Genomic DNA, 16,159 nt, shown 5'->3' on the forward strand with positions numbered 1-16,159 from the left:
GAAGAGTTCTAGAGTCAATCAATAATCAGATTGCTATAACCTTGCGATGGCTTTGAGGTGTGGGGGACAGTGTGAAATTCAGCAGGACACGGGCTCTTATTTATCATTTGACTAAGCCTCATTTACCACCCACATTAATAGCTTAATTAGCACAGATTAGGTCTATTGATCTGGAAAATCTTTGTGAAATTTAACAGACAAAACAAAAGGAGAAAAAAGAAAAAGCCCTTCCTGTTGGATTTTGCCATGATCCCCTGTTCTTCAGTAAAATTCCATCAAGTCAAAAAGAGAAGAGAAGAAAGAAAATAAGGAGGGAAGAAAGAAAATAAGGAGAGAAGAAAAAGAAGCTTTCCTAAATGTAATATACTTATGAGTAAAATTATTGGAGGGCTTTCACTTTCCCAGGATCACTATGGCTCTGCTTCCCTTTGTTCTTTGTTTGCCTGTTGGTGATTTCTCATGCTTGGGAAGAGAAGAATAACCTGGAGACTGTTATAACTCGTAGCCTCTATAAGCTGGGCAGAGAGGTCCTGGGCAGTCAGATGAGTTTCATAAAGACTACTAATTTAGTCTTTTTAAAGGATTTTGTAGTATTTCAGAGGGGTAGCCCTAAAATGGATGTAAGGTGTTGCCTCTGTTTTCCCTTTCTGATTAGATGGCAGAGAGTCTGTGAGACTCAAAACCAGTTTCAGCGTAGACCTGGCAGATATCAGGCATTTTTCATGTAACCCATAAAAAGGGCCCATTTCCTATTATCTTGCCAGAGCATCCAGGGCTTCCACAGTGCTGGTGTAACTGCACCCAGCATGTGGGTAACGGGGCAGGAGAGCTGCGGTGAGCTGCCGTGGTGCAGCCACCAGGTAACTAAACGCCTACCCTCATCAAGCACCTTCTGCAGTGGGAATCCATGGATTTTGGCATGCTATTAATGGCTGTGAATGAAAAAAATCTGTAAAGCGATCTAAGACAGTGAATAACAAAAAAGTAGTACTTATGAAGACAGCTAAAATTATTTAAGATTTTAGAAAAATCAAAGAGAGTTTTTGGGTTCGTTAAAATTTCTTGGACTAATGGTGGAGGTTACCATCAGTACACACGTGAAAATACATGTAGATGTAGATGAGCCAAATTAATTTTATTTTGAGCTCTTGCCTGAATTTTGTTGTTCAGCTGGTTCTAAAATCAAAGATTTCATTTTATTTTTTATTTTCCTGTCACCATCCATTTAGGTTTTGGGCTAATGTATGGATTACCTGAGTCATACATGCAAGATCTTGGACAAATCAATTTCTTGTTTTGTTTCATCTGCACAGACCGCACTGGACAGTCAATATCCTAGCCTCAAAATCCCTTTCCTGGACCTCTATTTACGTAAGTAAACACACGATTTTTGGAAGTATGTTGATAGCTATGAAAGGCTGGAAATCCAATACATAAAAAGATCATCAGTAGTCTGAGAATGAACTTATGACCGAAAAGTGATCTATCAGCACTGTATGTTTAAGATCAATATAGCTTATGAGGGCATAAAATGAGACTTCAATACTTGTGCCAATCTGAGTGTGCCTGGATAATACAGCAATCCTTGGGGAGTGTAAGAAAGAGCCAACGTAAGTGTCCTAATTAATCAGTGGCCTAACATAATAATCAGGACTCCTTTAACCTTGTTCTGAGTCTTCAAATCTCATTACAAGACTGACTTGCTGACAGGGGGTTTCTAATTGTTTCTAACAATTTCCCTTATTTTTAATTTTTATTCATGTATTGCCTCTCTAAGTAATTGGTGCAATCACGACCAGTTAGGCAATTAGGCTGAATAGATGTGGTAATGTGTATGTAATTTTGATGACAGCTGTAAAAACCTTTACTGAACTACATGTAAGAGCACTACAACACATATGCAATAGAGGGACTTGAAATTCATGGCCATTGTGAAAATCATGTCTTACAAAATAAAAACTGATGAGTCCATGGTAAAAAATATGTTCTTACAAGCTTGGTTTGAAAAAGAAATCAGAACATTTTAAGTTACAGAGCTCAAAATAAACTTTCAATCATGGTTTGATTAGCTGGTTCAGGGATAAGTCAAAGTTGGCTGTGTGTATCCTTATCACAAACAGAACAACTTTCTGCTAGACCAGGACTTTATATACCGCTCTGCAAAATTGGTTTTACTGTTGAGAACAGGTGCAAATCAACTAACATAGTTGTAGCCTTCATATTAGCATGGCCACTGTGATGCAGCAGCAGCTGTGTGGCAGCTCAGCCCCTTTTAGATCAGGCCAGCATTTGTTCCTGGCTCAAAAATACTTTTAAATTTTTTTATCAAGGGCCAGATTCTGCTGTCAAATGTGTTTGTGGTTCCCCCTGAAGTTAATGGAGGTGAAGGTTATCTGTTGGGATAAAAAAAAAATCCTACTGTTGGCTCCAACTCTTTTGCTTATTACAAACCCCATGTTGAGAGCACTGGCAGAAAAAATCAGGTTTACTATCTGCAACAGCCTTGTTGCTAAGAAATGGTCAAAGAATTTTCTCTTGAGACCACATAGGAGGACTTTCAATTTTATCGTTATTTTGAAATAAAAAGTATCTGATTTCTGTTGAGAAGTTGATTTTTTAATGCCCAAGCCCAAGACATGAGCAATACTTCAGCCAAATACTCGAATTTTTAAGCAATATATTTTTATAAATAAATATGAATGCATCAGAATATCTCCTAGAAAAAACCCAGTCAATTTGTAACCCCTCTATTAATCACTGTCCAGGGAACAGCCTGGACAGCTCTCAGAAGCCTTCAACATCACTTTGTGTAGTTGTACACCTGGTTTGGAATGGTTCTAGGAATGATCAAGTAGTACAGGTTTTGACACTAGCTACTTTTCGTTAAATGCTCATCATGAGAAGCAAAAGTTAGAGAAACATGTTAAAACAATTGCCAGAGACCCACTAGAAAAAATGCAGAACACCTCAGTCTGGACTCCAACTGGCCTGTTTTTATAAGGACAAATACGAATGTCTGCAGGAAAACACTTGGCACTTGCCAGTCATTTCCTACCTACACGCTTTTCTTTGTGCTGGCCAAGTTATGAATTGCTGATTTAATAGAATCATGGAATCATTTAGGTTGGAAAAGACCTTTAAGATCATCGAGTCCAACCATTAACCTAACACTGTCAAGCGCACCACTAAACCATGTCCCTAAGCACCACATCTACATGGTCTTTTCAATACCTCCAGGGATGGTGACTCCACCGCTTCCCTGGGCAGCCTGTTCCAATGCTTGGCAACCCTTTTGGTGAAGAAATTTTTCTTAATATCCAATCTAAACCTCCCCTGGTGCAACTTGAGTCCGCTTCCTCTTGTCTTATCGCTTGTTACTTGGGAGAAGAGACCAGCACCCACCTCACTACAACCTCCTTTCAGGCAGTTGTAGAGAGCGATCAGGTCTCTCCTCAGCCTCCTTTTCTCCAGGCTGAACAACCCCAGTTCCCTCAGCCGCTCCTCATAAGACTTGTGCTCCAGACCCTTCACCAGCTTCGTTGCCCTTCTCTGGACACGCTCCAGCACCTCCATGTCTTTCCTGTAGTGAGGGGCCCAAAACTGAACACAGGACTCGAGGTGCAGCCTCACCAGTGCCGAGTACAGGGGAACAACCACCTCCCTGCTCCTGCTGGCCACACGATTTCTGATACAAGCCAGGATGCCGTTGGCCTTCTTGGCCACCTGGGCACACTGCTGGCTCATATTCAGCCGGCTGTTGACCAACAGCCCCGGGTCTTTTTCCACCAGGCAGCTTTCCAGCCACTCTTCCTCAAGCCTGTAGTGTTGCATGGGGTTGTTGAGACCCAAGTGCAGGACCCACTCTTCCCCAATTTCCCACAATTCAAAAAGCAGTGGGGCAGGCAGCCCCTTTCTTCCTGCTCATTTACTGGGGAAACAGAAGAGAAAAGGGGCACTGGGGCAGGGTCACAACCCCATGCAAAACCCCTGGGGTCTCCAGCAGTTTTGTTTGCTCCCCATGAATTTTTCAGCTTCACTTTTTTTCCTGCTCTTACTATGCCCCATTTCACCAGTGCACAGACTGAGGGCTAGATGAGTTTGCAGGTCAACACACATGGTGTCCTGGTAAAACAACTTGTAGTGCATCACCTTGAACACACAAATTTTCCTCAAAGTGGCACTACATCACACCGAAGAACAGCTTTGCAACATGGCTGGCTCGAAATGGAGTTAAAACAAACTTGGTTCTGTGGCAGTGACTGACATTGGGCCCCATTCCCAGCTACCCAGATGCAAACAAGAAGAGCAGAAATAATAACTGCATGCTGTCTTATTCTACCAGGAATGAGCTTCACCCTGAGCACCTATTATTTTTTTCCTTTCATTAGGAATAAATAAATTAGAAGGCAGTGAGTAATACATCTTTAGGAAATGTTCACAGACTAGGTGTGATAATTACTTTTCCCACATGAGGGATATTGGTAGGCTTCTACTGTGCAGTGTCCTCTCTTAACAGTCCCACAGGGTCAGAATTGCAGTGAAATAAGACAACTTTTTTGTGACAGGCCTCATCTCTCTTATCTCCATGCCCTCACAATTTGTTGACTGCTCTCTCTGACCACCCACCTCTCGCCCTCCTCTGTCTGGTTCTTCTCTGTTCCTGAGTCATCATTTTTCTAGGGGAGATTTGCTGCAATGAGCATGCGATGGGACGTACTGTTGACCTATGTCAACATAGCCTGGAGATCCAGAGAGTAACCAGCTGGACTCAGGAGGGCTTTAAGTCCCCACAGGAGATATGCTGATATACCATGGCCATGTAGTAATGGAACACACAGTCAGGTTAGTGTGGATATGCCATCGTGGCTATCTGAAACAGTGATTTCCAGCTGGTAACTGAAGTTGCTAGTTGCCCAAGGTCATGCCTTCAAATGTCATGTCAGCACACACCAATGAATCCTTAGCAAATGGAATTAGGCCCTTTGGGCACCAGGTCCTGGATTTTAAAGCCGCTTTCATTTGGTATAATCTAAGATTGGCTTCCTCTGCTGCTAAATGGCATAGCTCTCCCATGGGCAGAGGAGGAAGATGCTGCCTGCATCTTCTCCACCAGGCAGCAGTTGTTGGACGTACCAGTAACGTGTGGGGAGCTCCAGCCAACAGGAGGTGAGACAGGAGCTTGCCCTGATGGAAAGCACTCTAGAAGGAGAGTGCCTGCCAGGGGAAATTGTTACCCCAACACTACTTTTCCTTCCAGGAATCTATGTCCCAACTAACTTCCTCAAACCATTTCTATCCCTTTTCTTGCACCTCAAAACATGCACTTTGTTTCAAGCTATTGCACAGCATCGAGGAACTGGCTACCTGGCCTGTCTTATAATGAAATTTGGGAACTAGCTTTTGTGGATCTGACCCAAATGTTTAGCTGCAACTGGGCACCCCTGTTAAGTCTCCTGCTTGGGACAGTTCATCAGGCATGGGATGTGCTCCGCCACCAGCCTGGATTCTCCTCTGGGGTTTCACCCTGAGCTCACCAACTCCAAACACACTTGGAGGATTTGACTCATGCAAACTTTTGAATATTTAACCTATTGACTCATTCCTGATTGTGAAGTCAGTCTGGGGAAGGAGCGTCTTATATTTCAAACATAAAATCCTCCTCTCTTCCTCAGTAGAGGACACATTAAAAATAAAGCAGTTCAGAATTGGATTTTGGTAGTTCAAGAGCACCTACTGTTTTCTTGTGACTCTGGCAATTGCTTTCCAAGGAAACCTTTGCAATACAAGAGAATACAAACTAATTTACCATTTCTGAATTGCATAAGATTAGCTGTTTTACTGAAACAAACCAGTGTTTATTAACAGAGCTCAACTGCTATGCACTATATCAAGACTAGTAAATATGAGGTATGATACCAATGATTACCTGAATGTATGCGGGTGCTTAGCACAAGTGCTGAGTGACTGGTGGAAAACTTGATTTGCTAAGCAAATGGCTTGAAAAAATTAAACAACTGGATGATTTAGTAAGCAATCTATGGTTTTAATTACCTATTATTATGTTTCCAGTCATTTATTTAATGCCTTATTTTTTTTGCTTTTCAACATTTCCAGAAAAAATAGTTATATTGGTTCAATTTTGGGCTATGACTAATAATTACCGAGAATGTACAATCTGCCTCTTAGCTATATGACCACATGGAGTCTGTAATTCTAACCAAATCAGGTTGCAGGGTTGGGACCTCTACCTACAGAGAATCAGTGACATTCAGTGTCAGTGCCTAAGGGCTGAAGGTCTATCTTACCTTTTTTTGAAGACTTCAATATGCATTAGGAAATCTGTACTGGCAAAATTAAGGGCTCAACAAAATTTTTGGGACTATTTCTTAGACATTCATACAGGCATGCAGAAATGCAAGTAAAAATTGTGACCTTGTAAAGAGGATGTCTTTTGCAGATTTGACTAGAGCTGTGGAGTAATTTTACTCTTAAAAGATCATCAAGAAACTGCCCCTCCCTGCTGAAATAAACTTCTTGTCACTAAACTAAATAATCTTGACTTTCACAGGCTACCCAAAGCCAGGTTTGGTTTTATGTCCCAGAATACATTCCAAATAACAACCTTCCTCCCTTCTTTTATAAAGGTTGCCAGTTTTCTTTTATAGCTTTGTACTCAAGATGTGGTTGTAAATTTGAATTCCAAGCCATTTGCTCCAACTATCTTTTTAACATTAACAAAAGAGTAGCAAGGAGAGAAACAAAATAAAAGAAACAAACAGAACAAGCGATGCAAAGTAAAAGGACTCTAATGAAAGCAGTAACTTACTGTAGCTACTTTCACTATCGCTGGCATTAGAAGAAACATGTTCTGCAAGAACAGTACAGCAAATTAAAGAACATAACCAAGCACCACAAAGCTGCAGAAACTTAAAAGAACTGCCACAGTCATGCAAAGGTAGTTGTGCAGAGAGGAAATAAAAACTATGCAGTGGCATCACCTGAAAACTCTCAGATAATTTAGTACACAGGTAAAATGAAAGCTTTCTCTCTTGTAGCATTTCAGAAAGAGACTGTATGTATTAGCTAGTGATATGCATCATGGCAAAGCCAGGTCTTTTCTTGATGAGACAGTTAATGACATCTCAGATAACTTAATTTCAAATTATATTATGGTCCACTTGCATCTCACTGGAAGTCTTGAGTAATTTCATGAAACCTGAGCATCTGCTCATATTACTCTGTACTATCAGTAACGTGCATCATTAATGCATTGGAACTATTCCTGCTAAACTTCTAACCTGTGTCCATCTTCAATCACTGTGCACTATCCCAAAGGGTTAAAAATTAACATGAAAATGGTTTTGATATCAAATATTGTAACCGTAACTATTTTACCCTGTCCAAAAAGAGAAGACAAAGCCAATGACAAAACTAAGAAAATAAATGGAATAAATATTTTTTCAGACATCGTCTAGCCTCAGGATTTGAGCTGGAGTATGAAAACCTTTACCAGAGCAGTCTGGATGGGTGAATAAGGATATACTAACTATCATGATGGTACCAGGCTTTTGGTTTGGCAAGCCTGGTGTCCTGTTTCTATTATCATATTATTTAAAGGAAGGTGCAACCTATGTCATGTGAAGTTGCTGTTCCCAAACTGTAGCCAGCAGACTGTTTACAGTCAGTCAGACCATGCTATATGGTCTCCAGGAGATTTGCAGAACCACATTAAATGCTAGTTTTAGTACTATCTCTGGTAGAAATGCTGATTACTTTGCACCCAAAAGATCATTTGACAGTTGAAACTTTTCAGCTGGTCCAGGACATTTAGAAGCCAATGCTATAATGGCTATACAGTTGGGAGCCACACTGGCTTAATGAGAAAGACACAGTGGTTAAATGGAAAATGGGTACAAATAAGTCACCTCCTGACAAACCCCAGGAGCCAAAATTTGTCCAATATTTGTCATTAAACCAGTGGGCAGATTAGGCTGTGGGTGATCCACAACACTCACCTGCAACTGCCTCTAAACATTCCCAGTGAAAGAAGGAACTCATAAAAGCCAAGAATCCCCTGGGATGAACCCAGAGTAGACCATGCATGGATGTCATGAAAGATGACTATGGGAACAGTGCCAAGACCACCTCTTCTCTGCAAGGTGCTGCGTGTCCCCCATGTACCAATCTAATGGCTTAGGGTCCATAGAGTGGGCCTGACTGGGTTACTGGAACAGCAGAAATGAGAGGTGATGATATCTGATAAAAACAGTAACGGAAAACTTTGATCTTGGGCTTAGTAAGAAGCTTTAAAGAATTAAACTTACATTTTGAAGAAAACAGTATATTGACTTTTGGACATTTCTTAGCAAGTTAACAAGGGTTGTTTGAAACTGATCTGCTATACAGGACCCTGAAGAACTTTATTAAACAAGAAAAAAATATCCTTCATAGTAAGAACTGTCATTTAAAAGGCATATCTGAGTCAAATATTAGCGAAATTTGGATGGGCGGGAATGTCTAGAGGTGTGTCAGTAATTGAAAGCTAGGTCCAGTATTAATAGAGAAACTAGAGCCTATATAACTCTATGCTACTTTTCCCTTAGCAATTTGCAGAATTCAGTTATCTCCTTTCAAATGGTTGGACGTTATGGAGATTTGCCTTTGTAAGGACACAGATATTCAGAAGGGTTATCAGATCGTAAATGTTCTACTTCTCTTTAGGCAGGGAAGGATCTGCTGCTAATGAGCTGCTAGGACACTTAAAGCAGCAGAATTGTTAAAAGGCAGGTGGCAGCCACATTTGCCGTCTATCACTGGCAAAACTAGTCTTGCAGAACTGTTCTTTGTACAAGAGATGAAGCTTTCATCTTTAAATTGAGAGGTACTGCATGGCTTAAAGTTAAACCATTAAAAAGTCCCTTCAACAAATGAGTCAGAAATGGAATAATCTCTAAAATTGTGTGCATGGATGTGCATTCCTGCAATTAAAAAGCACATACAAAACAGTAGGCAATGCAGTGTTAGCATTCACACACATTTTGCTCCAATTACTTGGCGCTTAAGAGAAAGGATAAGAACTGAGGAAGAAGTAGCCAAACACATGCAAGTGGCATTTTCTTTGAATTATTTAGATCTGGATACAGAATATAATGTAGCTATTTATATAGAAATCAGCTGCAAATATTTCATTCTATACAACTTTTTCTGGTCTAACTTTCGAGGAAGCAAAATTGTTTCTGAACAATTATCTGACACATTACACATTCTGCAATGCCAAGTCTTGAGACAGGATTGCTGCATCAGAAAAAGAAATTGATTAAGGTAGCATAACAGAGAATAGGTTGCTAATGATGAAATGGGTCCAAAATTAGCTTTGGAGAAGGCATGGTCTTCTCTAGCCTGCAAATGACTTCTTCCATTAATAACAAATACTAATCTAAAATCCAGCAAAGTAACAAACACTCCCATGCAAAAAGCTGAAAATGCAGAAGCAACGGCATAAAATAATTGTCTATTGATCTCCTCAGGATATGATCAAGTTAAAATGTTCAACTTTCCCTTTAGATGGAGAGGGAGGGGTTGTTGCTGAAAAGAACAGTCTAGGCAGCAAAACGAGTTCTAGGTATGCTACTCTACAGAACTGCCATGATGGGAACAATAACATACTGTCAGAAACAAAAAGTGTTATTACAAAAGAAGTGAAAGTGTCTGCTTGATACACTGTATGTTATTTAATATCGTCATGCAGAACAAAATGATCGAAACATTTTTGATGCATTCACAGCTGGGTAACAAATAAAACTCTATCTTGTGCATGCTAGGAGTGGAGGGTCCTCAGAGAAGGAACAGAAGCCAAAACAAAACAAAACAAAAAAAGATTTACAGTGACCATTCCTGGGAACTTACTCAGAGTCTTTGTTCCATAACCGTCGTCACCTAATCCGGGGATGTCCTGCACGGAAGTCCCCAGAGAGAGCAATGAGAAAGGAAGAACAGCCGCAGAAGAGGAAGGAAGAAGTCAGTGGAGTTGAAATGGATACTACCATGACTGACCATGTTGATTGAGCAATCTGGATCCCTGCTTTTTTCTTTCTGAAACAACTTTAGACCCATATTCTATGGGAATGCAGCCAATGAAAGAGGCAGTGACCACGATACATGGCTTTTGGAGCTGTGAGGAAGAAGGAACAACCAGATAAATAAAGTTCCAGAAACGATCCTCACCAGATAAATTTAGGAGAGAATTATTAAGAAAAAAAGTGAATATTTGGGCTTGGAACTAGCACATATTTTCAAAAATGCTGGTTCTCTGTACAATTTAAGCAAGCAGTAAATGCCCGGGGAGGTACACATTCCAAGATCTGATTTACTTCTTTAAGCTGTTAGCATGGTTGCTTCATTTAATCGTTAAACTTTCAGTGAAGCTGCCCATGGCAATCAACTTGGAGAATGTCAAAGGCAAAAAAGAGACTATAGCAGACCTTTTAAAAAGTAATAATTTAGTTTAGTATTGTGAGAGAAACCACATTTGGATTATTTTGAGCCAGTTCTGATCTGGGAATATTTAATCTGAGAGAAGTTTGGATTTATGACAGGTGCCACAATGACTTTGAGGAGCCACATTTGCTCTTCCAAAAGTTAAGGTCACTGTTTTATTCTTCTGAAAGTTATGTTTCCAGGGGTGGAAGGACCAGCTGGATCCAAACTGCAGTCACACATTGGTCACAGTAGTAATACCTCTCCTGCCTGCCTACGACAGATATTTGCCTGGATGTGTGGGATACTGGTATCATGCGTGTCACCCATTTTTTGTGCTGCTGCATGTGACATCGTCTCCAAGAGGTTACTTACGTTCTGGATCACTTGTTTCCTGCTCACTCTGCTCCTTGCTCTTGTAGAATGGGAATTTTCGTGAAAAGATGAAGTTCTTTTTACGCTTGTCATTGAATGACTGTGAAGGAGAAAAGGCATGGGGCAAAAACAGGGACGTCTAATTGTTGTCACACTCATGCTGACAAAACAACTAGTTTGTAAAAGTGGAGAGAACTGTAGTGACTCAAATCAGTCCAAACCAAGTGGCTGCAAAGAATCAGAGGTGGTGGCGGTGAGGTCTGCAGGTTGAAGGCAAAGCCCCTGGAGACTAGATCGATCTGATTACAGAGGTCTCAAATCACAACCTTCAGCTCCTTACTTGGAAACTATTGCATTTAGCTTGTTCAGATGAAGAGCTACAGATGGCTCAGCACGCTTTCAGATCAAGCCACTCATCTTTAATCATAGCAGACTGTGCACAGAATTAATTAACTGGCTGAAAAAGAATAGGCTGCAAAGAGGAAAGCGGAAGCCTTTGATTTGCTTGTAGTAGGTATGTGAATTCAGCCCTGTGCCAATTAAAATCAAATATTTTTTTCTGGTAACTGCTGCTGGTTTCATAATGTTTTATTTGGCCTCTTAATCAACAACTTCTTAAATCTGTTTTAATGCACTTTTTTGCATAATTAAAAAAATACTTTGCTTTATTTTATACATGTATATTTACTCATTAGGTTCCTCTGGAAATGCTTGTAGTTTTATGTGATTTAGAGATGGAATTCTGCTGATAAGCAGTATTTCATTGCATGTTGAGCAACATATATTGCTTTAATTTTTTAAATGGGGAGTTAATATGGAAAAAATGTTTTTTTTTTTACACAATAAAACCTTTGACTTTATAGACAGTCACAAGGGCTCATAGCAGTGTACTATGTAAAAGCAGGATATGCTTAGCTGGGAAATTTATTTCAGATACTACATGAGGAATTAGGGTCCCTATACAGTCAATTGAGAGAAGCTGGCATTTCCAGAGGGCACCTACGCTGAGCTGCAGATAGTGCTTATCTGAAATGATCTGTGTTGTCGGTCTGACAACGTCCTACGCTGTTTCCTATACTCAACATATGCAATACCTACACGACTTTGCAAGTGATCACCTCCAAGAGAGCAGAGACCTTCTTAGCTCATTTAAAGGACTAATCTCATGTGTTTGTCATTGCTCGAATGAAATATAACCAGTATTTGGCTCCAATTCTGAAATGGAATATATTTAGAGTTTCAGAACATAATTCATTTTCTTACATTTTGGAAGCACAGCATAAAACGTGGTTTAGAATATGTATTTCTGAAAGATGTAAAGTTAGGTACTGAAAATCTCTATTAAAATAGTTGTCTACTTGTGTCACCAAAGTTTCATGCCACTTTTACATTTCAAGCATATTTAAAGTTCAGTAACTGAAAACAAAGGAAAAAAAATGCACACGTAGAATAAATGATCCATGAAAATCTCTCAGAGTATGTAAACATTCAATGTGAAATTAATGTGGAGGTCATGCACAAATAATCCAGACAGCATGCAATTTCAAAACAAAGCAAATATGAAAGAAAGCCAGAAGAAAAAAAAAAATGCACATGAAGGATTAAAATAATCTGTGGATGAAAAGAGGACTGACATGCACATTACATCACTTTAATGACCTAAAGGATATAATTAAATTAAAATGTGTTTTCTGTGATAATTTCTTTTATTTTTCCAAAGAAAGGAATGTAGCATGTTAACATTTCCCATTGTGAAAATGTTGTTTGTCATGATTCATCTGAATTTGACATAGTAACAGTATAGGCATTATACTTTAAAAAGGAAAAAAATATATACACAATAGCACCTCAAAAACCAAAGGGGTTTTAAAATTACAGTCACTTCATTACCAAATGCCATTTCACTTTGGAATTAAAGAGAATGTTATTAAATTGATAAATAAATATGCTGTGTTTCACAGAGATTATACAATAAATAACACTTATAAGTATTCTTTTTCAATTTTTTCCACAACAGTCTAGAGCAAAAACTTCAGAAAATTCATTTTCACCAGAAAAGCATATATTTTTTTCAAGCTTATGATCTAAAAGTATATTCCAAATTAGACAGGTATACTGTAGAGTTATATAAACTTTTTTGTTGCCTTTTTAATAAGATATTGTTCCACTTCAGTTTGGACAATCAAAATCTGGCAATTTTTAGCTGGTGAGTATTATGTCCAACTGTGTCACTGTACACCAGTAAAAAGCCTTGTTCCTAAAATAAAGCTGGCTCTTGGTTTATTAATATCCATAAGCAAATATGTTTATGCATGTGTTCATATTTCTATAGATTAACCAATGTGTATATTCTTGTTAATGACCCTATATACTAGCATAATGTAGTCAGATGGTTTGTATTCAAAATAACAAAGAAACTGTAAAATATTATAAAACACTAAAATGGGTCTTATCCTGCAAACTTATAGAAATAATTAGTCCTTGGTACTAACTGAATGGGTTTACCAAGTATTTATTTTCTTGTACATTAAGTGCATGTTGCTTCACAAGAAACCAAAGGCAGGAGCCTTGATTTTGGTTTTGTATCCAATATATCCAATATAAATGTGATTAAGCTCAGGCTGATGGTCTCCACCTTAAGGATATGAAATCCTGCAGACACCCAGCAAAATCTTCTTACAGATACCATGATATATATCTCTAATGTATAGAGATAAGGGGGTTGGCAAAGATAGGAGAGGGAGACTCATGCAGAATAAAATGATGTTTTCATTGGACACACTGTATTAATTCCAGATTTTTTTCTGTTGGTGGAGGAGTAGAGACCCACACTGAACACATATTTTCTTTTCTAAGAAAGGATCATGCATGTGAGGAATGGTGGTAAGGTTAGACTGCAAAAATCAGATGCATGTTTTTGAGAGATTTTATGTCTGTAAAATGGAAACTTTGAGACCTGACAAATATTCTGGAGCCAGTTTTCACAGGGGCTCCCTATGCTGCTGGAAAGCTGTGAAATAGCCATAGGATAAATGGAAGAGAGGTATTTGCTTGCATCTCTCAGTCCGGTGCAAAAGTTGCACGCAACTGGAATTGAAATTGTGGTATGAAGCTTAGGCTTGATTCAACAGTATTTATGCAGGCAGAGTTTCTGAAAGTCAGTGAAGAAGTGCCTGAAAATAGATTTCTGTATAAGTCACAATTTCTTTGCCATGGATATTATAAGATCCTGTAATGGCAAATAACCCAGGCATTTCAGTCGCAGCGAAAAACCTGTACAATAGATTACTTTTATACCTCACTGCCATCAGTTCACACAGACTACCACTAACCTAGGAATTGGCATTAGTAGGCACTTTATATAGACAAGTGCCTAAGACTGAAAAGCAAATGAAATTTTCGAGTACTGTCTGACAACTGAACAGTGAGGTCATTCTTCACAACATCTGAACTGTGACGAAAAAAGAGTCTTTTCTCAGAAAAAAAAGGGGAGAAAAGCTTTCACTGATGTCCTGGCTTGAATTTTTGTTTGCTACTACTTAGGCAGAGACTGCGGTTTGGAGAAACCAGAAAAAAATTGTGATGTGCACTCTTTCTTGACCGAATATCCCCAAATATCCCCAGTTATGTAAGTCTGGCTTACACATACCAACCTTCCCTGGTTGTGACAGACATTAGGACACTGTGTGTTTCTCATTCGTAAGAACTCCCTTTGGTACTTTCTTTTGTGTCAACATCATTTTTGTATTCCAAATGCTTTTCCCTAGGTGCAGCAGCCATATATATGTTACCCATCAGCTAATAGGACAGTGTTTTTTTAAAGGCAAGTTTCATGTAATATTAAATAAACAATCCAATTTCAAAATTTGCTTTACAGTGGCAAACATCACAAAGAATAATGTATCAGTAATTTGATAGTTGGACAGTACTGCAGTAGGCAAATACATCATTGTTTACTTTGAGCTTCTTCCCAATTTTCTTTCACGATGTAGCTGATCCAGCCCACACTGTCTAGTGCAGATGTGCTCTTGATAGAGGTTGTCTTCTTTACGCTTTGCAGAAGAGCCTAATATGTTGGGGAAAGATTTCTTTTGATGCTCTAAAAGCTCTACAGGCAACTACATCTTCTAAAAGCCATTAAACTCCCAATTACATTGGGAATACTTTATTTTGTTATTTCATTCAACCAATGCTAATCCTTGGTCATGAGCTGGGAACCAGTGTTTGGGGATCACCTGAGAAAAAGCTGTTACAGAGCACTGGCTGTGAAATTCTTTTAGACAGGGTGTAGATGAATTTCATTTACTACCTAAAAGGCAAGTTTGAGCTAAGCTTTAGCCTAGTTTTTATTTACGTGATTATCTGTATCAGTCTCATTCTGAGATTGGTCTAGCAGTGTATATGAGTTCATTAATTTTGCTGCTTCTCATCTGCCATGGTTTTTTTGATTGTTCTCCTTTAATACCTGTTTTTGGTGCAACTTAAATGAAAAGCCCTTGCTTATACAGCATTCTACAAAAAATCTACAAAATTTATCAGCAACGTTATGTCCCTGCAATCCTTTTCTCTGTATTTAATCCACACTTTTTGTATTAGGGACATTCTTTTATTCTGTTTGAACACTGACCTTAATAAAGGTCTGGGCACCCAAACGCTGTTAAATTTCTACATGTTAAATCTCTCCATCTTACTGAAAAGTTGCACTGATATCAGAAAGAAAACTTTTGGACTGTAACAGATAGTCAGTGTCATTTCTGCTTTCAAACGTATATATCACCTCTGCTTTTATAATGGGGCTTTCTCACTTAGCAATTTGAAATGCATGATAAATATGAAGTCTCCAGAACAAACTTTTGAAGAAAATCCTGTGTTAGTATATTGGCTTTATGTGAAAAGTGGTTTTGCAGCTAGCACGGCAGCATGGTCTGGGGACCATGGGTCTAACGGCACTTTGGGATCTTCTGTCTCATCGTCCCGTCTGCAGTACGGGGACCGTAGCAATGCCCTCCTTACAGGCACTTTGTGGGGACTAGGGCAACACTGTGACCTGGTGGATACTAGCACTGAGGCCATGGTAGTTTCTTTTATTAAGATAACGAAGTATACTCAGGTTAAGTGACTTGACCAAGTCTGGAAGAAAGCCAATGCTACTGAGCTATTCTTGTTTTCCTGGTGTAACCCCAAACTTGGCCATGGACTGGGTTCACACACACAGAAAGCTCCTACTGATGTCTGTGCAGACATGCAGAAGATAAACTAAGAAGTCATTAGTGGCAACTATAAACCTCATTGTATAGTGACCACGCAG

The 16,159-nt window shown here is 39.2% G+C and overlaps 1 protein-coding gene across 2 annotated transcripts in view; it reads right to left on the reverse strand.

Annotated features, from left to right (window-relative positions):
• Positions 1-16,159, reverse strand: part of DLG2 (discs large MAGUK scaffold protein 2) — a 1,017,318-nt gene that overhangs the window by 19,855 nt on the left and 981,304 nt on the right. For both annotated transcript variants that reach the window (XM_075050147.1, XM_075050146.1), the window contains one exon: positions 10,852-10,951. In XM_075050147.1, the coding sequence (XP_074906248.1) occupies positions 10,852-10,951 (100 nt within the window). The remainder of the gene's footprint in view (positions 1-10,851; positions 10,952-16,159) is intronic.

Source organism: Buteo buteo, chromosome 18 (assembly GCF_964188355.1).
Source record: "Buteo buteo chromosome 18, bButBut1.hap1.1, whole genome shotgun sequence".
In the NCBI taxonomy this organism is placed as follows: Eukaryota; Metazoa; Chordata; class Aves; order Accipitriformes; family Accipitridae; genus Buteo; species Buteo buteo.